A 23,932-nucleotide genomic window follows, 5' to 3' on the forward strand; every position below is an offset into this window, starting at 1 on the left:
ATCACTGGTAAATTGGCTATAATGAGAATCGTTACGTGTTTTCTGAACTCTAATTACAGTCGATTTGTTCGCAAATGCAGCTTTCATTCGAAATCATTTTGATGTTTTCATCCTTGCCTAATCCCTGATAGTTTCTTTCTACAAAAGCATCCGTTTAAATGAAATTTTAAAAAAAAATGTAGCTAAGGAATAAACTGATTTTAAAGCAATTTCGAAATTCACGATTACAGAAAGAGAATTTGCCTTTCAAAATATAAACTTTCTTATATATTTTTTTAATTTCATTCGGCAACAAAGGATAAATCAGCCATAAATCTGCAGTCCTTTGGACACTACTTAAGTTGACATGGACGGTGTAAATTTGTCGAAATAGCATACAGCTATAAATGTTCTTCATGTTCGCTATTTTTCATTTTCTGCTAGCAACTCCAAGTACGAGTGGACCACGAGTTTCGTCATTCTATGTTAAGAAACTGGAATCATCTTTCGTAGAAAAGATGGATTATATGAAAGAGTATCCTGAAATTTGTGTTATCAAATCGAGACCTTCGATGTGAACATCTTATTTCGTCTTTAAAAATATCGCAGATCAAATTACGCAATTTCGTTTTCTTTTTTATTCTCAACTTCGTAAGAACTTGTAAAGCTAGCCGAGTTTGGCGCACGCTAGTGTTACTGATTATTTTCTCTTCCCTATGTGGTTGCCCTAGTGTATAAACAGGATGTTTATTTAGAAAAAAATTCGCCAATGAAAACAGGCCTGTTACAATGCTTCAATGAACTGATAGCTTGTCTAAAAGTTCCAGATTGGCAATTAATCGGATTTTGATAATCCGAGTGACTATCCCCGATAAATTAGGATAGATGCGTGTTAAGTACCAAAGATAAAGATACTAATGCCATGAGGTTTCAGTATGTTGTGTCTATAACTGCGAATTTTTTTTTTTTTTTTTTTGGTCGGTTTGATGAAAGAAAAATCCGAGTATCTAGAGGGGAGGAAGAATACAACCATCGCCTGAGACCGACTAACTCAGCCACACTATTAAAACAACCTTCTGGAACAACCTCCCTTCATACGTATTTCCTGAAAATTACAATCTACAGAAGTTCAAGTCCAATGTCAACAAATATCTTCTTTCGTCTTCTCAACCTCCAACCCAAGCACGGTACTAACTACTATAGGTTCTAATACCTCTCGTGTTTGGGGTTCACATAAAAAAAAAAAAAAAATTCTCACCTCATTTACTGGATTGGAACCCAAGCTTTTTCACTTGCTGTGGGTGATTATTAAATACCATTAAATATATATAAATGGTTATCTAAGATAAGTTTCTAGAGCTGAAAAACCAATTTAAATGAAATAGCATCAAAATGAAACAAACATCTGTATTCATCTCAACATTTAATATGATTTTCCCAAGAAATCGGAAGAAAAGATAATCATCTTAAATCCTTGAACAGAGAACGCCCTGTTTCTCACACTCCCCTTACGGTTTACGACACAGGAAGCACGCGGTGTCTTTTTACATCTGTAACCAGGCGTGGGCATCCGTTTCCACAGGGCACACTTCTTTCCTCCTTCCTCGTTTCTTCTTCCTTACCACCTTCCGCCAGTGTAGATGACTGCCACTCGTTGACCTAATCGTGGACTCGATTATCTGAAGTGCACGACAAGGTCATGTGAGTCAGAGCAACGGATTTCGGAGGAGGCTCGTGATATTAGGATAAAGAGATTAAAAGGTCAGAGAAGAGCGCAGATGATTGAGGATAAAACTCGGTTTTGACAGCGTTGATCCAAAGGTGTTATTTTTCCCCCAAGTATTTTGGATTTTTGAAGAAACTTCATCAACAAGTATGGAAAAACTCAAGCATTTGCTGTTAACGTTTCAAAGCTACCGGATGCGAAAGTCTTCTAAGCAAACTCCCATGCAACAGTCCATCTTGTCTTTTGGGCATCTCGTTTCCTAACAATCTGCTCACTTTGGTTTTTCAATTTGACCATTACTGCAAAACGCAAAAAAAAAAAAAAAAAATCGAAATATCTATCACGAGTTCCTTAAATGCTATGATAAAGAGAATTTCGATAAGCGAGTCGAGGTCCTTTACTAACTATTTCGGGACGCACTCCATACTACAATCTTAAAAAACGCACTGCTTATGTAAGCAATTGGTACCACGAATTATGTTGGTGAATAACATACGAAATGAGAGTGAGAGAAAGAAAGAGAAGAGGATAGCTAACGCATGACCTTCAACCGCATACAAGAATTTCTCTCAGCTATAATCTGCAGTGAAGACGCAAAAACTCGACAGAATAATCCTCCTATTTTCTTACACACAAAAAAAAAAAAAAAATCTGCTACTAGCATTATGTTCTTCATTGACACACATTTCTACACAAGAACACACCACACAAACCCCTACTAGTAGAAAAGAAAAGCATATTATTAGATAATTTTTCTAATTTGTAACCTATATTTGCATAATTTGTATTTTAACATTTAGTTTATAAACTCCCCCATTCACTTCCTTTCAACTTGATTTATAACGTCTCCAGCAAAGTAGGTATTAATTCAGTCAAACCTGCTCTACTGTAAGGAATAGTTACAAATCAACGTGTTCGGAGGATCTATTTTATTGAGCGTGTATCAATACTGGCCTAACACGGAATGGTCTGCTCATGAGGTGCTTGAGAAACATGGCCATCGATTAAGAAGGAAAACGGGTGTAATAAAGAGCTATAAAAGCAGTCAGCTACTTCTTTTAAATTAACTGATTTCTCGAGTGGATTAAATGTGCAAAGAGCGTGAAGTGGTGCTTCGATTTCGACAGCAATCTGGTTCTGCGCAGAACAAAAAGTCATGTTGCAACGGAAAGCACGAGACCAAGTATGGCTGAAGGACTCGTTATTTCGTATTTCAGGAAACCGATGTTTGTGGAATGCAGTGAAATGGAAATATTTCGGATTCCGAAAGAGGTGTTTGGCCAACGACTTCGAAACACAATTATTAACGAAATGTCTCAACAGGAAACGCCAGTGGAGCTGAAATCCTTATTCAAATGCAATTACGTGATGTCGGGTCAAAGAGGTTAAAACAAACCTTTATACGTGCAGGACTGATGATCAATAAAGACGGCTCCGTACACGTAGAGAGGGAGATCGCATTGATGATAATCCCTCAGTCGATGAGATGATATACTGTGATTAAGTGATTTTAAGATTAAGTGATCTCTTCGTCAAAAAAAAAAAAATAAATAAATAAAATATATGAAGTTGACGCAACTATATCAAATCTTTTGGCGAAAAATATTATTATTATGACCTTTTTCTTCTTATGGGATTCCCCCCCCCCCCATCATCATCCCAGGCCGGGTACTGATAACGAGTGCATGGGGTGGGTGGGTGGTTGTGTCCAGTTAGCATCATTACTGTTATTCAAAGACCTCTCTTACTAACCTACAAGTGTTCAGGATTGCGACTTTCTAGAGTTCCTTGTAGGTGTTCTCTGGAAGGCCTATTGCTGTTAGGTTCTTATGGAGGCTCTTTGACACCAAGCCAGTGGTTGACACTGTGATTACTATGGTCGTTACTTGTTCCATATGCCACATTTCTTTGACTTCCTGTCTTAGGTATGAATACGTCCTGATCTTTTCCTCGTATTTTTTCTAGAGGTTGCTGGTGTTGGGCACCGCAATGTCGATCAGATAGGTAGCCATTTCCATCTTGCCGATAAGGGTTATGTCTGGTTTCTATGCGGGATCGTATTGTCATTATTATGGTACGGTTCTAGTAGAATTTGTGAATAAGAGTCTCTAATACGTCCCGTGGTTCGTACTTGTAATACGCTACACATTCTTTGATTAAATGGTATTTCCTCGCTAGCTTCTGACGTATTATGCTGGTCACTTGGTCGTGTCTCTGAGTGTACTCCGTCTAGGTGATCACCCTGCATCCTGAGATGGTGTGCTGGATTGTTTCTGTGGGCAGATGACATGTGTCATACGCCACCTGCCCAAAGGACATAGTCACTCTGGGGTTCTTGGCGATGTCTTTCCTATAGTCCTTGTGTTGATTATAGGTTTTTGGAGGGAGAGCATAAATCCTTCGGTTTTAGGGAAGAGGCGTCCCGCTCATGAGCCATATGTTCGAAGCCTCCTTATCTATGTGCTCTTGATGCTAATTTTTTTATTACATTTTATTATTTTTTTTATGTGGGCTCCCAGGTTGAGTATCCTGGGGGCGGGACTGCTGGCATCCACCGGTATAACACTTCCTCCTGTGGGTGCGTGCGGGATTTTGTGCTTTAGCACAGCAAGATAAGATACACTTTCAGGTAGTTTCTTTTTTCTTTTTCTGGAGGTTTTATCCAAATACAGTATATACAGGTAGAGTTAGGCAAGAGCCCGGAAACTACCCATGACGCGGACGCATACATACCTAGTGTCATAAGCAAGGCAAGGCAAGACTCATGAGCCATATGTTGGAAGCCTCCTTATCTATGTGCTGTTGATGGAGGTCATTATAGTGCCTACCATGGAGTGTCTTCTTTGCCCATCTTTCTAGCGCCGACCGGGCTAGCCAGGTGGGTAAAGTGCCTGCCTGGCAATCCAAAGGTCGCGGGTTCGAATCCCGCCTCGGGCTTGGATCAAAGTACGGCAAAAACCTTGGGAGGTGCATTATGGCCACAGAAGCCGATGCGCCAACAACTACCAAAAAAAAAAAAAAAAAAATCTTTCTAGCTTCGTTTGGTTCGTCTGGGCGACAGGGGACTCGTCGCTTAGGTTGAGTTGAGTATGCCGCTTGTCTGTCTTCCTTATAGCCTGGTAAAGTGCTGCTGTATTTTTCTGGAAGTAATCCTTCAGGTTAGCTATCGCTGTCTTCTGTTGTTCGATAAGGTCCATCAAGCCCCTTCCTTTCTGCAATATGAGTCTCTCCACCGCCGACTTGGGGTGGTGTTGGCAGCTCTTAGTCATCATTGTTCTAGTCTTTCTCATGATTACCTACATCTCGATGTTGATCCATTCCATAATCCAGAAGGAATACGTTTGTACTGGGTACGTTAAGCAGGCTTCTGAGTCTCTGACGGTATTTTTTTTGGTAAGGCAGGCCTTGATCTCCCTGTGCTTTAACTGCTAGGCATGCATTATCCCCAGGTATTTGTAGGTCTCTTCCCCTGCCATGGCTTCCATCACTTTACTAGTCTGAAGCTGGTAATTTCGGCTGACTGGTTTTCCCTGATGCAGTCCGTGTGTCTTGCATTTGTCTAGTCCAAATTCCAGCCTGATGTCATTGCTGAATTCTTCGGTGATCCGAAGTAGCTGTTGGAGTTGCTCAGTTGCCGCGTAGAGCTTGATGTCATCCATGTACGTCACGTGGGAAAGAGTGTAAAGGTTATTCCAAGCATAATGAAAAACAAAAGAAATATAAAACGCTTCCCCGTAGCAGGAATTAAAAAAAAAATTCGCTTTAGTCTGAGCGATGCGGGCTATCAAAATTGCTGTAAAAAAATCAACTGCTCTTTCATCAATTCAAATTATCCACTTTATAAAACACTGTCTGCCAATAAATTTTTTACTGAACTGCACCACAGAAATCACTACTACGAACCACGAACTTTTGCACATAAGGGTAGTAAAAAATGTGTCGGTTATTAATTTACATCAGTTGATTGAAAAAAAGAAAAATGGCCTAATTTTTTCTTCAGAGGGAGGGTAAAGAAGACTAATCTCAATAGCCCATATGCAACCCACCCAAAAAAAAAAAAAAGAAATAATAAAATAAAATAAATAAATAAATAAAAATAACACTCATCCATTCCAGGGCTGTTCAACCACTGTGGACAGTTCAGTTGGACTGGAGGGCTCACCGTTCACACCAATTGAATAGCAATGGTTTGGCGATGGAGGAGTTAGGTTTTTAAGTAAAAATTGGCGTCAAAACAATTTTCTGTTGTCATTATTTTAAATTTTAATTCCAGACCCGCTCTGTAGGGATGCGCCTCCGTAGCCAGGTGAAGGAGCAGCAGTGCATAGCACACGCTTCTTGATTAGACCGGGATTCGAGCCCGTCACCACCAAATACGGAGGATGCGGAAAGGTCAGGGAATGATCACCGCATATTCCCGGAGCAATATGGCCTTAGTTGCTAATGCTCCTAAAAACCAAATAACAACAACAGCTCTGTAGGGGGCTCCTGTACAGATAGTTTTCCAGGTTCGTCCAAATATTTATGAATGCTTCGAAACTCCTCTCTTTACTGCTGCTGCTGCTGCTGCTGATGGAATAACCTTGAAATTACCATCACTGAGGCTCCTGACATGGCCGAAGCTTGCATCTCCCTTACCATCGAGCCAACAGTCGCCCACAGCTGCGAATCTTACAAATGTCTATGTTGTAAAGATTCGCAGCTGCGACTGACTCGTATTCTGCAGAAAAATATAAAAACTAATCAGATGCATTCTCCAGCATTAGATTAGCTGTTGTGGTTCGCACTCATAGCTTACCTGATTTACACGTTCCGGAACTTGAAATATTCTAATGTTCATATTCGGATTTATCATTTTAAAGGACACAAAAATGTCATTTTAAATGAAACGTTTATTAATAACTGGTGAGACCAGTGTTCCCACCCCATCCATTTCACAATTAAAAATAGATTCTGCCTTCGTGCTTATGACGATGCAGTTCCACCGTGTAATAAATTATTCAAATTTTATTTTTATTGCAATTATTAGAATTATATCAATTCCAACTACTGTGAATGTAATGATATTGTTGCTTTTTTTAAAAATGATTATACTTGTCCATAAATTATAGTACAGTAAGTAAATATTGAATTTAACACTGAAGCAATCTGTCTTTCCTCAGCTGGTAGTTGTAAAGGGGTATTCTGAGAAATACCTCTTTACAATCTATCCAGCTAAGAATCGTATTTATGATTTCTATAATCATAACTACGATTATGATTATAATAATCTTAAATACGATTCTATCGGCTCAATGAATGAAGAGTATTTGAATTCTACATTCTTTAAATCACATCTCCCCCACCCTGATCCTGTTCAGCTTGGTCCTGTATCCATGAGCAAAATTTCAGGAGGGGGATTTCGCGGGGATCTATCGGTTAGCCCACATCATCGAAGTGCACTTATGTAAGTGTTACGGGGGAAAACGGCAGCTGTTTCAACATCTGCCAGAGCACGTGATAAGCCTGCAATAGTTTCAAGGCTACTCCACGTGCATGAACACCACACGGCCGACGTATAACACGCCACGCAAGAGAGCGATGCAAACTGCGAGAAATAAAACCAGTCACGTTTCCAGGGAGAAATTTTACTACTCCCTAACGCTGCGCTTTCAAGTGTTGGTTCTCTCACAATACACTGAATGGGCAATTTATTAGGAATCCTGTTGACGCACATCGCTCGGAATGGGAGAGGGGGAAAAAGTAAAATCACTAGGCACTGACTTCCCAAGATGTCTCAGAATTTTTCGCTTAATAGGGACATCGAGAAGACCACTCCCCTTCTCTAATCCTATTCTGCAGGAAAAAGACAACCCTTTAGACCTCAAAGCCAAAACTATATTTAAATTATATTTACACCTTTTGCAGACGTTCTCCGGCGAACGTTTTTATTTTTTGTATGCTGACGTGTACTTGTTATACAAATAATTGAATATTCTGGTTCTCCTAGAACGTCCTTTTTCGTGTATTTTAGGTGAAGCAACTAGCAAGATGAAGTTAATCTCTAAAAACACAGTAACAGGCAAAGACGGTATCCCGTAAGATTTACATGATCAGGTCATCCCATTTGCTCCTCAGGGTGCTTTCAGCAAGGAGAGTCTCGCCTGACCAGAACACGCTGTCGGAGGGCAGAAAGGCACCACGGAGGTGTTCTTTTTTAATTACCGCGCAAATTTCGAAACGTGCATCAGCTGATGTCTCGCTTTGGGTTTTGAATGGCAATTTTGGCACTTCGCCCGCAACTTACGTACCGCGACTAATGATGCAATGGAAAGCACTGCCACGTAGCGTTCATCTGACGGCAGGGAAAGCACACAAACTGCACATCTGTTGAAATTGAACAAAGTGGACGTTGAAGAGGATGTAGCTGAGACAAGTCCGCAAGCTCCGCCATAAATGGACCGATTCTGGAAGAAGAAACACGTCTTTATGCAGCAACAATTTGAGGTCGCGCTTGGGTCTTTCAGCCGCATGTACTCAGTTCGTACCGGCTTCTCCAATCGTATTCTGCTCAAGGTGGAAAGGGCTCTAAGTGAAGTCCTGTACTTGTCATTTTCCTCCGCTGGTGCGGGAAATGACAAGGACAGGACGACTTAGAGCCTTGAGGGTGGCAGAGTGTACCACTGTTCTCCAACACGGGTGTAAAATACCGGGCTTCAAATAACGTTAATGACGGAGGAATTTCTGTGGGCTTTTTTCACAACGTGACTCAGTTAGTCAGTCTCAAGCGAGAGCTGCACGGTTTTCACTGCCGAAACCCGCGTTTTTCGCCCAGCAAACACCGAACCGACCAAGTATACACTCAATTTACAGACACTTCATAGTTTTTGTTGCTTTGTACCGCAACATACATTTGTACATTCCCGCATAAAAGTTTGGAATTAGTGTATAACAAGAGGTTTGGGGTTTTTTTTTTTTTTTTGGAAATTAGCTATAGCAATACAAGGTTTAATATAAAAAGCAACACACTAGAAAGTATTTTAAGGTTTTTTATTAAGCATTGTAAAATTTATAGCATACTAACAACTACACTAATTTTTCATCAAAATGTCCTCCAGATTTTATCTTTGCTTTACATAGACGTGGCATTCTGGGGATTAATTTTATGTAGTGTCTTGACTAACATTACTCAAAGCGATCTTCAAATTACGTGAATAAATTTTCATTCATAAAGTTTATGAAAATTTTTTTCTTCGTAAATTTTATGAAGATGGACAGATGTCACGAACTTGACAGTCTAGATGATTCCATAAAAGCAGTATTGAGTTTAAGTAAGGCGAACGGGGTTTCCACACCATAATCTTCAATACCCCTCCTGTTGTTTAGTTGGTACAAAGTCCCTGCACAGTTTAGAGCTACGCTTCAGTCACTGTCTTGTTGTAACACAAAATTTCTTCTATAAAGTCGAAATCCAGAAGATATTACATTATGTTTAAGAATGTTTTTACAGCCTTCCTTTCTTAAAATTTCTTCAATTCTGCCGATGTCACCCACTCCAAAAAACAGAATCATGATGGGATTGCTTCTGTTTCTGCACACTAAATGTGCTTTTTTTTAGTTGATTGTCTCACATAACTTCTAAACTGCGATCCAAAAATTTCAAATTTGAATTCATCCATCCACAGTACATTTTTCCACTCTTCAATTGTCCAATGATGATGGCTTTTAACCCAAGCCAACCGTTTCTTTCGATTTTCCGATTTTAATAAGGGTTTTCGGACAGCTACACGATCAGGAAATCCTGGTTGTTTAAGATGAAGTTTTACAGTGGAAGCAGACACGGAGTTTCTCTGTTCCTATTGAACTGAGCTAGGATTTCAGGAACAGTAAGTCGTCGATTGCGTTTAGAAATCTATGTTATGGTCTTATCTTGTGCGGTCGTCCTAATCGTGACTTGTCCTTTAAACTGCCAGTCTCCTTAAATCGTCAAATGGTAGTTAGGCCTGACGTAGCCCAGTGGTCAGGAGCGAGAGTGCATAGCACGCGTTCCTTGAGTGGACCGGGGTTCAAGCCCGTGACTACTAAATACGATAAATATTTGTATTGAGGATTTATTGTAAACTCTACTGACTTGGTTGTCGTGCCGGAGTATAAACAGAAAATTTATTTTGTCCTCCTTTTAATGAAACACCTATTTTTTTTTTTTTTTTTTTTTTTTTGCCAATACTTCTCATGGAATAACTTTCTTTATACAGAGTTGTAATAGCGCCTCTTGTTTCAATACTTAGCTCCTTATTTCTTGCCATGTTTATCACAAAACACACAAAACTTACACCAAACTCTCTTTCTAAATGATGTGTGTTCGATTTTATACGTTACAGCTCTTACTCAATTTATATTATTTTCAAAGCACTCTAGAATCATCTATAACTTCTATAATATTGAAACAATACTCTCACTTTCTAAAATCATCAACAATGTTTTACAATGTTCTACCACATTCACGAACCTCCTGCACCTTTCTAAAATATTTCAAATATTCTAGAAATTTCTTAAATATTATCTAAATTTGTTGAATTTTATACATACAGAAAATATTTTAATAAAAATTGGTAAACAGGTTGGTCCTATTTTAATAAAAACTGAAAATTAAGAAAAATGAAACGCTATTCCAAAGTTTTAGGTGGTAGTGTACACACTTAACCAATATTTTAAGAAGTCTTCACTTAGAAAGAGCAGGTCTTTACTTAGAAAGAACTGTTCCCAAGAAGTGCATGGCGAAGCAGTAAACCAGATGTTAATGTTTCCACACTTGTAATGAGGAGGAGGAGCCATATTCCAGGGAGTAATCCTCTGTACACACCGCGACAGGAATGCAGAGGTCAACAGACGACGGCGATTAAAATGGCGAGCGACTCAAGTACAGATACAGATAAAATGCGCGTGGAGATTAACTGACAGAGAACCAGGGTCAGATGATAGCGGTGCGCAGGTGTGCAAAGGGTTCTCGTGGAATATAACGCCGACTTAATGATCATCACAGAGAGGTCCTTTAACCTCCCGGAAAAAAAGACGACAGTACGATATAGCAGAAATGCTCATCGGAAAGGTGCGAGGAAACCCGTAGACGATATACTGCCGAGGGGGGAGTTAAACCTTTTTCTGGGATAAGTTCAACCACGGCAGCGATGCTCCAACACTAGCGGAAGTGGTTGCTGCACCTGGTAATTCCAACTATGGTCGTGTCTCTGAAACTGCTTATTTCGGAAGAAATTGCTGAGACCGGGAAAATCACTGAACACTCAGAGCATGATTTACATAATGTATTATAGCGGTAAGCATCTAGATTCTGGAACACACACACGATTATTGGGTAGGCAGCTGCCCCGGGCGGTTCTCAATATGGACTCTCAATTAGTCCATAGCGCCTAAAAATAAAGGTCGTCTTCTATAATCTTCAATATTCCAGAAGTCCTCATTTCAGGGTTCCCTCAAGCAGCCTTAAGGGAAACATCATCTGCTTGACGAAAACTGAATAAAGATCTACCGACATTCTTGTAGAAAGAAGTTCTACTTAAATATCGATAAATTGTGACCCCTACACATAACTATGATTCCAAACAGAGGAATGTTCACTGTTATCCCAGCGAGGGATGATCCCGAGACGGGGGACATTCTACGCACCCTGTCGTTTTTGCTGGACGTAAAACTCTGTTCTTTCATTCAGCAAAAATATGTGATGCAACGAAGAATGGATGTGATTTACAGATTCGATAAGACACCTAGTAGCCTTTGTTTCGTCGGGAAGAATAGTAAACAGTTAACTGTGACAGTGGAGGTGCAATGCTCCTTTGCAGACGTCACTTAATTAGGCTGAGCAGTAAAAGAGTCTTCGACCTGCGAGCATAGCCCATCTCATTTCTTCTTATAGCTAGCAACAAAAATCGTAGACGCAACGTGTGCGGATATTGTTCTCGCGCAAGATACCAACTCTTACAGTATGTCAAAAATACGATAACGATATCTGGTCACTAGAAAAAAAAACTGTGCATTAAAAAAAAAGGCATTTTTGTGCAGCGAGGCCTTATTCTTTGCTCAAAGATTACGAGGGTACGACTATTAACAAGGGCTGTGTAACTGCCAAGGCAAAAATCTACCTTCGATCGTAGGCGGTTTTCACGAATGTTACCGTTTCGATTTTATCGACGTATATAAATACGTCGATAAAATAGAAACAACGGTAGAATTCTCAGAGAATGAGATCGAGCATTTTTAGTAAGCAAATATCTCGGGCATCGATCTTGCAGAAAACGAGTCAACTTTGCTCTCAATTTACTCGTTATTTTACGTATTTCAACGATAAAGTAGATCCCTTGTTAAGATTTCGGGCTCTTTCGAGGAAATAAATTAATATTTAATTGATAAAATGGCTTAGTTTAAGTATTAAGCTTCTTCAGCGCTGTTAATCGATCGCCTACTTACAATAAATAGATGCAAGAAAATGGAATGATCAAGAGGAAATTAATTAAATTAATAACGGCGGACAATTTCTTAGTTCTCTCATTAGAGTTCATCACATTATTTTTACCCTGCCCGTTGTTGCTGTTTCATTAATAAAGTCTTTCATTGGCTAAAAATCAGCCAATGAAAGAATCTGTCTGTTACCAACTATTTCAGACAGCTATTATTTTAAATTTCGTTTTTCATTTATTGTGTACGATATTTCGAAATTATTTCAATTATATCGGCACTGCTTATACACTGCCCTACCACTAATATTCAGATGTCTGCATATCTACAATCTTTATTTATAGGAAACTTTAGCCTTTCTAATAAAGCCTCTAGTCTCCATAGAACACTCTCCACCAGTTTTTGTAAATGTCCCCGGACATTTTTCGCCATTCGACCTTCAAAGTGGCGACCAGTTCAGCTCTGTATTTTTGGACAGTCACTCCTCACACGCATCCGACGTATCCAATTCATCACAGACGTTTTCTCTAGGAATGAGGTTAGAACTCTGGGCTGGTCAGTCCGACTTTTCGACGCTCATGTCCTCAAACCAGTCAGTCACAACGCGAGAAGTATGCTGTGGAGTGTTGTCCTGCTGATACAGGTAGGGGTTTTCGTCGACTTGCTGCTGCAACGTAAGTAACGTATTATCCAGGATGTCCAAAGAGAGAGAGAGAGCGAGCTTAGCATTTATGGGTTTGTTCAAAACAACCAACGATCTATCCGAAGCCATCACGCTACCTCCAACAAACTTCATTTTCGAGATGATACTGACCGGCAGATAGCTTTCTCCGGGCATCTGCCACACCAAGGAAAGACCGACTGACTAGTGAACTATGTACCGTAACTTGTCACCACAAAGCATAGCTTTCCATTGGTCTATGGTCGCCCCACCAAGCTCTACAACTCCACCATTAATTGGGGTTTAGCGGCTTGTGGATGGCTGCATGACCATGGTAATCCATATCATCCAGTGTTCTGAGTACTGTACTGGTGATGGCACGTGCCCAAATCGCCTAACGAAAACAAGTGTTGCGAGCATAATATTGTAGTGCTCTCTTATGTTCTGTTAGCTGCGGAGGTTTCCTATCGTTTCGTGACGGTTTCAGCACTACACCCATTCCATTTGCAGATCAGGTCACATAGTAGTCATAGTATATTAATGTATGTATGGTGGCACCTAGACTTAAAGTCCATCTCCACCGTATGATCAGTATCAAGTAGAACATCTACCAATTAAAAAAAAAGAGCCACTCTGCCACCGGGGAGCAAACGCCAAATTTGCGATAGCTTCCTGCTGCCCATCCCTAGAGCTGGGCCTGGGTCAACTTTTCCTGTCTGTGCACAATGCACGAACTCCACACCCATCGAATGAAGTGCAATACCGATAGGTGTCACCTTCTCCGCATCCTGGCTGCCCACACAGGGAAGCACAAAAAAAAAAAAAAAAAAAAAAAAAAACGTATGCAAGCAGTCAGGAGTAAATCTCGCATCATCAATTAATGAAGAATTCAGATCAATTAAAATCAGGTCACATCACTCGTCGACCTAGGGATCTTCACTGCCTTTGAAATTTCATGTACAGACCGATTCCATATGTGGCACCCTCTTATCATTTCGAGGAGAAAGTCTGTTAACTCCGTGCGTCGCGGCATCTTTGCATTCACAATCATATTTCCGTTTCCTCGAAGGCCTACCAGCATATTTATAATTGTATCTCACACGTAGTTCTTGGATAGGGCGTGAACTGTCAACGGAGGGGTGTCCAGATACTAATGGTAGGGCAGTATAGTTCCTTTATTTATTGAGAACAGATTCAGTAATGCACCACAGGCCCTCTTCCTCGGCATTATTTGACTGCAACAATCTAATTACGGTCTCTCAAGGACTGCTTCTACATTTGGTTACTAAATCCGACTAATAATCCAGAAAACAGTGATGGCTGCCAATCCTGGAACAGCCATTCACGGCGATTACTGAACTCGATAAAGCATTAATCAACTGAGGATGAAATCTTCAAAGTTCGGATATGCAAAAGTATTCTCTTAAAAGAAAACTGAAAAGCGAGTTTAATTTCATGTTAATCCACGGGCCTTTTGTCTGTAGGGGTCCTTCGCTAACCAAAGATGAACTCTCTAAAGAAGCTTAGAAACCCATAATCTACGAAATCTCCCTTTCGCAAGCTTCTGGTGTCAACTTTATCAGCTTTACTGCAGCCACAGCTGCTGTAGCCCTCGTGGTAGAATTGCCGACCTCACAACAGCGATGGAAAAGACGTGAGTTCGAATCCCGTCGATGATGGGAGGAATTTTTATCAGTCTTTTTCACAACGTGGCCGAGTTAGTTGGTCTGAGGCGCAGGTAGCGTGGTTTTTCCTCTCGGAAACTCGGATTTTTCGCTCAGCAAACAGAAAATTGACCAGAGAAAACGCACAATTTACAGACAATATACACGGAGCAACATGGCCTTAGCTGCCGATGCTCCTGAAACCCGATAACAACAACAACTGCTGTAAAAAGCATAGGCGACACCCGTACAAAAGAATTTTTTCAGAATTTATTCTAGCTTCGGAAGTGTTGCAAAAGGATTCCTCGATAACGAACTGTGCGCCTTAGCTGGCCAAGAAAACTCCTTTGCTAGCTATACAAACCATTCTCCCCTCGCTGATCACAGCATATAAATACACCGGAAACACTTCCCCTCCTCCCTTGCGCCCCTACCTTAGTATCGAATCTTTTCTCATCTCCAGTGTATTGTCACCCCGTGTGTCAGAGAAGCCTTCTTTAATCTCATCGCATCAACCTTTTTTTCCCTCTCTTTTTTGTTGGAAACTGCTGATTCAGGGACCACGTTTCTTACGCTGCGTGAACGAAAGTTTAAGAAATAAGCGCCTCCAGGTAAGGGATAGTCTTCAGTCCCCCTGAGAAATGGAAACCTTAATTTGTTCGGGATTTTGCAGTTTTAATTTTGTAACAAACGCTCCCGAGACTCCTGGCCGTCCGTGTCACCAGTACACATATTGATTTCATGCCGAAAAGAGGATGCTTACGGAAGGGTGAGGCAATTCACTTCCTCCGCTATTTTCCACAAAGAAAAAGTATATTTTCTAAACCTTTTCTTCGCCGCACTAGCGAAAACGAAGAATAAACTATTTTCTTTTGTAACGGCCAGCTGTTATGTAATTTTGAAGAAAATCGCTGAATGGCAATTTTCTTCAAATTGCATTTTTAATTACTTGAATTAAAATTTCTATTTTTTGTGTTGCTTCATGAGCAAAACAGAAAATGAAACAGGAAAGGCGTCGAGTGTTAAATAATTACTTTCCATGTCCTTTCGCATATAAATATTTACACTGAGTGGCTGCTTTATTAGGCGCACCTACCTAATAGCCAGGTTGGTCTGAGGGCTTTAGGCCTCAGAACAACGTGGATTCGACATGACACTAACCCAAATGAAACCGTATCACATAGATTCCGGTCTATGTTGGTTCAACTGCTTCTTACAATTGTTAGAAATTGAAGTCTGTAGATCTCTGAAGTATTCGTTCTACCTCATCCCACAGGTTCTCAAGTAGATTGGGTGGGATCTTGTGACTGAGCAGAGCACTGCCGTACGTTACGCTGGGCCTCCAAAGTCTGCTAATGAAGAGCAAAGTTTCCGCTGTTGCAGACAAGATGTCTTCATCGATTTCCACTCTTAACCCTTGATGGACTGTAGATAACAACCAACTCTGAACAGCGATTCGACAATACACGCCATTCAAACTTTCCTGATGGCAATCCAATACAGTATTGTATTAATTATATGAGATGTAGCATTCGTAAATTATTCGACTAAAATTCCTGGTGGTTGAAGAACTGAGATGAAGACGCTGAAAATGACGTAGCCGAAACGTTCTTCGCTTTTACATTGCGTGCACTAAGGTTACATAAAACTGGGTTCTTATGGGCATACACCACTTGAAACTATATATTAGGTGCATACCATTGCAAATATAAATGTACGTTTAATGCATTAAGAAATATCAATTTAAAACTTGTTTCTTTTGTGAACAAACTGTATAATACCAACTCGACAGTCCTGATCAGATATCGAATAGACGATGATTCGAGTCCGCCTAACAGCTAAATACATCTGATAGGTTGTAGGCGCATCAGCAACTTGGGCTATAATGCCCCGTATATATTACGTCTGTAAATTGCATGTGTCGTGTGGTCGATTTGCTGTTTGCTGGACGAAAAACTCGAGCTTCCGGGAGAGAAACCCGTGCTATCCTCGCATGAGACCGACTAACTCAGCCACTTTGTGAAAAAAACCCATAAAAATTCCTCGCGCGTAACTGACAGAACTCGAACAACTAAATACACAATGTTCTTGTGTCCTTGTAAACTTCTCTGACAATATGTAGCCGTTCCCTAATAAACAGAAATATTTATTTATTTTTTATATATAGAAAACTATGGAGGGCCGTGGCCCTAATAAAACCGCACCCTATTTTTGAACTCATATTGCTTTGAAATTACTTTTATTTCTTAATCGTGTTAAATTTAACAGAATTCTTCGATATACACGTACGCCATAGTAATAACAGCCGGCAATATTAAATGTAAAGTTTTTAAATGATTTTTTAAAGTTTTTTAAATAATTATTTTTCCGATCGCTAGAAAAATTTATATTTGGCAATTTTTTTCTTTTTTTTTTAATATGTAATATCTTTAATATTCAGATCAACTCTGGATATTAAAGTATTTGATATCGATGTCATACTTGTATACACTTTTAATCGCAAGTTTTGTCTTCATATTCAAAACACGTTCGGTTGATTTATTAAAACACATTTCGTATAGAAATATACGTTAAAAGCTCCTCCTGAATTAAATGGATATTAATAGCACTGTTCATTTTAAAACATTAAAAACGTAAAACTGAAAAGTGCAGTCAAACTACAAATTCTGAGCTCCCCCCCGCCACGTCCCATAATTTGCCTTTTGTTTTTAACTGGGTCAAAATTTCTGTATATTCTAAGATTTTGTGGCAAGCATATGTTAATGTCAATTGACCGAAAGCAATCGTAATGTATAAATAAAAAGTAAAATTATCTGTAATGCACTTCAACTCTACACTTCGTACTTCAGTTGGAAAATGCCAATTTAAACTCGATAAGTTTCCGTTCTATGATTTTTTTTTTTTTTTTTTTTTCGTGAGCCGTGATAAGATCCTTTAGGAGAAGGGAAATACAGCGCGCATGTACCGGTTGCACACTTCAGCTGCTCAAATGAAATAATATTGGAAACTATTACTTTTTGATAAACAACATATCATTCGATTTTCGCAATTCATATGTACTTTGGTCACTTTACAAAACAGGGAGCAGATTCGATCTCCGAATTTGATTTCCCCTCCTTATTTGCGGGCATGTAACAAGTAATGACACTTGTCCTGCTTGATATCAACGTCAATAGTGCGCCAACATTAGGCCATATGTAAAACGGGGGCCCGCGCACACTACATATATCTGAAAAAAATTGAGCCTCACAGCGAAAAGAAAATGCGCTTTATTTTGTTTACTAATAAAACTTTTATATTTCCGTTGTGTTTTATAATATTAAATAATATAAATTATATTTATATTTTCGAATTCAGATAACAATTACTATGAAAAATTTTTAAATCGTAAGTGTGCGCGCGCACACACACCTGGAACAGGTTTTACAAACCCACTATATACAAATAATAAAAAAACATGATACATACAAATAAAAATTTATATGAATGTCAACATACAAATATAACATAAATGTAGATAAAAACAGTATAATAAATATAAATAAAATATGCTGTATAAAATATAAACACAAGAAAATGAATATACATTGCGCCTAGAGCTGCAAAAGCAGAAGATAGTAACGTTTAAGTTATACAGAGTATATTTATAGATGTAGTATATTAAAAATTACGAAAATTAGCAATTATTAATTACGTTCCATTTGAATAATAAAACTTAACTCACTTTAAATTTAAGTTCACTTTTACAGCTTCTATTTCTATCCACTTTTCTGTTAACCTTCAAAATAAGTGGTCACTAATAACACAAAACTTCCGCACACAGATCAGAAAGGTTATTTGTTTACCACTAGAGTGCGCTGTGATGATCGGTAAATTGAACATCACCTTTCCAGTGACAAAAAAATAATAATTAAATAATAAATAAATAATAAAATTTATTATTAAACAAAAACTCAGTGTAAAAGCTTCCTAACTACAAATCCTCTATCTATACCCGCGTAAAATTTAATGTTGCAATTTTAAAATAAATTAAAGAGATTTAAATATTTGTGTATTCGTATTTACAAAACTACGTGATATCGCAATATAACTGAAGCTTAACTTGCGTGCGAAGATTGAAAACTATCGAAAGATCATCGAAAGCTCCGTGCCTTCGCATCCATCTTTGTGTATTTTACGTAGCGTCATTAATTTCAAAACAGAACCTTTATACTGTTTAATATTCTACAATCGCCCTTGAAGATTATTATTTCCCGTTTGCACAGGAAATACAAGTTGGAAGGCAAGCATTACATCCGACAACTATGTTACCTATTAGCGATGCTGATACAAAAAAACAAGGACAGAGAAATAACTGTTGTATTATTTATTTTATTTTATTATTAAAAGATACTTAAAAAAATCCTACCATCACTTTAACCGGAGACGGTCCTTTTTTTAAAGTTTCCAATAAAAAATGAATTTGTTGGGTAGAGCCAAGGGAGGGAAAAGAATAAAAAAAAAAAAACAGATTTCTAGGAACAACGCAAACTCCTAAAGGACAAAAACTTAGGTGGAAGGCGGGAAGTAATTAAGGACTGCTAAACTACGTTTGTCAATGGTTCTCTATGTTAGGCAAGCCATCGCTTTGAACGTATTCCATGAAAAGGGGAAAATTATATTAATTGGGTGTAAATCAGACTACTTTGATGGTAAAAACTATTGTAAAGGTACGGTGTAGGGTACAGAAGCTCGTGCGTGTGCTCTAACCTTACTTGACAGAAGGTAAACACACTTACCATAGCTGTCGTTTTCGGTAACCTTGAAACTGGACACGACCGGTACCGACGAGGTCATTGCAGAGCGTCGTCTTTAGGTCACCAGCACGGAATCGGCAAGCGTCCAACACACCTGTTGCAGGAAGGCGAAGGCTGCCAGCATCTTTCACGCACACTCAGTGCTACTGATGCGGAGGTACGATATTGTTCGGGTGAGCGAGTCCAGGCTGATCTCCAGGTGCAACCGCGTTCTCGGCCTTGTTAGGTCGTGAAAGACGGAGAGAAACTCAGCAGCAGCCCACGCTGGTCGGTAGCATCGCAAAGCATCACGGCCTGCGATAAGGCGATGCACGTGGGATGTCGGAGCTGCATGTGTGGATAGCAGTTTGTTCAGCGACACAGCTGGAGGAAGCGGAATGGATTGGCTAATCGGGGAAGCACAACAGAACTGTTACAGCGCAGGGGTATTGGTGAATGTTAGAGAGTGCTGAAAATCCTCGTAATAATACAGATGTGTGTGTGTACTGAGAACTCCAAATGATAATTTAAAAAATAATAATAACGGCGTCAAATGCACAGCCGCGCTCGAACTGACGCTGACAGCTCACCTGTTTCAAAAAAGTAAACTCTACGTTCCGTTACCGAATTCCAGCCAGAGCATTCTGGTGTTCAGCTGACTAGTTACCCTAGCACAACACCAGTACCTGAAGTAGTGTGGCAGCCTTCGAAGATGTCGCCCAGCAGCCGGTCCAAACAGAAGGTTCCTCTTACTGTACGTGTTGTTAGATTGTGAAAATACTCTGCTGGAGCTGCATAGAAATATGAAAACACTGGAAACGTGCATTTACTCGCTGTGTTGTACATTCGCTGCTAACAGCTGGTTTAAGATTTCAGAATCTCTTATTCCACCACACCAATACGATAGATCCATCCTCACCTGTCCCTCAACTGCTTCAACTTGATAATTCTCAGTTGAAGAAATTATCGAAAATTAATACGAAATACCCTAACTATTTTATTATGTCTAATCACAATCCGCGAGTTATCGGTAATTTTGTATCATCCGTACTACTTTCTTCTAGATAAATTATAATTAAATAATTTTATTAATTTATTTATTTTTATTCATTTCCTTTTCTTTTTTTTTTTATTCTTTCCCCCTAGCACATTTAGATCAGTTGGAGTCTTCAGACGCTCTGGAATTTCAGTCCCTACTGCTACAATTATTATTATTATTTTTTTTTTTTTTCGTTTTTGGATGTATAATCTCAACTTTTTTGGAGGAGGCCCCAAATATTGGAGGACCTTAGTCCCACTACTATGCGTCGGGGGCGTATTGACGGATGCGCAGAGGGCAGAGGGAAATATGAGTTTTTCTATTAAAAGAAGTATACGATTAAATTATTAAAGTCGTCCAAATGCATGTGATCAATAAAAACTTTCACGCTGTTTTGTGTAAGGAATCATGATTTCTATTGTTATCATAACCAAAAACTTCACAGTACATTCAAATGAGAACTAATTATAGATCTTCAAATCTGAATACACATACACACTTATTTTTTACTGTATAGAGTGACCATACATCCCTGTTTATCCAGTACAGTCCCGGATTTCAGACCGTTGTCCCAGCAAGTTCAGTACTGTATCCCAATTAAAAATTTTAATTTCAACTGTAATTTTTTAGTACAGTACTCTATTTTTCTATTCCATAGAGATTAATTAAGACTAACTTCCTAAGCAATTTATATCTTCCGAGTTACTTAATAATAGAATTATTCTCAAATGTAGAATCTTACGCAAACAGTAAATATGGAATAAATAAATTATCATGCTACACTAAATCTCAAACACAGCAGTGCTATCTATTACACAACCAGAGAGTGAACCAGCTAAACCATACGGCTAAACCTGAGGGCGCCAGGCAGGCTGCGAACTTTTCTCTAGCTACCCTCAGAGCAAATATTTTTCATTAAAAGAATCTATTATTTAAAAATTCACTAGAGAAGGCTTAACTTAACTACAATAATTAATAAAATAATTTTTATTTTCAGCCACGTCAACGAAAATGAACTTCACTTTTAATGAACAGCTAAGTGCAGAATTTCCATTTCTCAAGTCGATATCTCCTGATTGTTTCCTGCACATAATGTTTGTCTACGTTTCAATATCCCATGGGGGTTGTAGTGATATCACTGATCATATAAAAACGAAGAAACACAAATCTGTGCTGGAGACTGCTTGCTTCTTGTTCGAAGCTTACCAGTTATTTTCAGAAGACTGACCTCGAAAATGATGCATTTGCTTGTGCAGCTGCAGAAAGCGCTTTCCCGTATGAAACACGATTTTTAGTTTAGAACTTGTGTTTGCTCATCTAACTTAAGCTCGCTGATATTTAACTCCAAAAATTTTCCTCCGCACGTATGAAGACCTTTTTTTTTTTTTTTTTTTTTGTTAGCGCATCGATTTCTGTGGCCATAATGCACCTCCCAAAATTTTTGCATTTATTCTGATCCAAGCCCGAGGCGGGATTCGAACCCACGACCTTTGGGTTGCCAGGCAGGCACTTTATCCACCCGGCGTACGAAGAGTGAAGCAATTGCTATGTCTTGTCTCCTTTAGTGGAGGAAGAGCTATGGAGTTAAATGGTATTAGTTCCGTTACCATATCATCCAACGCTTCAAATTGAAAAGCAGTTAAATTAATTCGAACAATGATTCGTTATTTTAATCCAAGAAATGGAGTTAATGTAAAATTACTAGAGGTTTATTCTGTTAAAGGTGAAATGTCAAATATTATTGTAGATTCCATTGTAAAATCAATGGAAAATTGGTATTGTCGATAAAGTTACATGTTTTTGTGTGGAAACACTTTGGTAGTGTACAGCGTCATGGTACGCACAATACTGTGAATAAGTTAAGAAACTTCCTGAACAGAGACCTGCTAGGAATTGGTTGCACTGTTCATATTATTCATAATTGTGTAGAAACAAGTAGTAGTAGTAGTAGTAGTAGTAGTAGTGGCATGTGATGCAAGAAAGCAAGTGTATGAGCTTATGCAGCATCAACCAAAAAAAAAATAATAATAAATAAATAAATAAAATCACACCATTCCCTTCAAATGCCTGTCCAGTTCCTTCTTAAATTTATTTAACCTATCAACTTCCACAACGGCAGATGGAAGTTTGTTCCTGCAATTAACCATCCGCTGGCTAAAGGAAAATTTCCGCACATCTATTCTACATCTGTCTTTTCTTAATTTGAATTTATGCCCCCTTCAGCGCGCTCAATCCATTCAAGGCCTTATAAACCTCAATCAGATCACCGCGCAGGTGTCTAGACTCCAGCCACTGCAATTTGCAGAATTTAAGCTTCTCTTAGTAAGAGGATCCCTTCATTCCCCTCACCAATCTTGTTGCCCTTCTCTGTACACGCTCAAGCAAATCTACATCCTTCCTAAAATGAGGCCTCCAGACCTGCACACAGTACTCAAGGCGTGGCCTGACCATTGCCTTGTACAGAGGGACAATCACCTCCTTTTTCCTGTTAGCAAAATTCCTATATATCATTGACAAAACCCCATGACCTGGCCTAGCAGCCTGTCTGCATTGCTCACAAAACTTCATATCTGACTGCACAAATACTCCCAGGTCTTTTTCGTTTTCTACCACCTTAAGTGCAGTACCACACAGTTAAAACGTTTCTCTGGGGTTACTTCTACCCATATGCAGTACTTTGCATTTGTCAAGGTTAAACTTCAGTTGCCATTTCTTAGCCTATCTGCCCAAATTATCTAAATCCTGTTGCAGTAGCACACTACCATTACTGTCATTAACAACCCTGCCAACCTTTGTATCATCTGCAAACTTCGACACTAAGCCTGATATACCTCCATCAATATCATTGATAAATATACAAAACAAGAGTGGACCCAACACCGAACCCTGTAGGACTCCACTAATAATATTAGTCCATGGAGAGCAGCACCCATTGAGTACCACCCTCTGTCTTCTCCCACTCAACCATCCTTTTATCCATTGTAGCAACTTACCCTTAATACCATTCTGCTCCAATTTGTACAGTAGTCTTCCATGTGCAACAGTGTCAAAATCTTTCCTGAAATCCAAATATAAGATATCAAAATTATTTTTTTGCATCCAGTTCCTTTGTAACCACATCATAATATTCTATCAAATTTGTCAGACAGGACTTTCCCTTAATAAACCCATGAAGTTAAAGTAACTGGTCTGTAATTACTCGTGTCACCTTTCGATCCCCCCCCCCTTTGTGAATTGGGGATACATTTGCACATCTCCAGTCCGTGGGAACCACCCCTGATCCAAGGATGCTCTCGTAATTATGGCTAAGGGTTTGCTTAGTTGCTTTGCTGCCTCCTTTAATATAACTGGATAGAACCCATCCACCCCAGGTGCTTTTCTTATGTTTAACCTCAACAATTTCTCCTCCACTTTGCTTTCAGTTATTACAAAATCATTAAGTCTCCTGCTACAATTTGATAACCTCCTGCCATTTTCAAACCTTAATAACTCCTCATGTGTGAATGTAGATGCAAAATACTCATTCAGTTTGTTTGCTATCTGAGCAGGATCATCAACAGTTGAACCATCGATGTCAAGTGGACCAATCAGATCCATTCCCTTTCTTTTAGAGTTTATATAAGTAAAGAAATCCTTGCT

General features: G+C 39.1%; 1 protein-coding gene across 1 annotated transcript in view; it reads right to left on the reverse strand.

Moving 5' to 3' along the window:
• The window catches only part of LOC150083774 (synaptotagmin-15-like), a 104,894-nt gene extending 85,325 nt beyond the window's left edge, over window positions 1–19,569 (reverse strand). The window contains exon 1 of the mRNA XM_090378213.1: window positions 19,258–19,569. Coding sequence (XP_090234339.1) covers window positions 19,258–19,315 — 58 coding nt within the window. The 5' untranslated portion in view covers window positions 19,316–19,569. The remainder of the gene's footprint in view (window positions 1–19,257) is intronic.
• Between the last annotated feature and the right edge of the window lie 4,363 nt (window positions 19,570–23,932).

Source organism: Mastigoproctus giganteus, chromosome 7, assembly GCF_048544385.1.
Source record: "Mastigoproctus giganteus isolate SK-2022 chromosome 7, ASM4854438v1, whole genome shotgun sequence".
In the NCBI taxonomy this organism is placed as follows: domain Eukaryota; kingdom Metazoa; phylum Arthropoda; class Arachnida; order Uropygi; family Thelyphonidae; genus Mastigoproctus; species Mastigoproctus giganteus.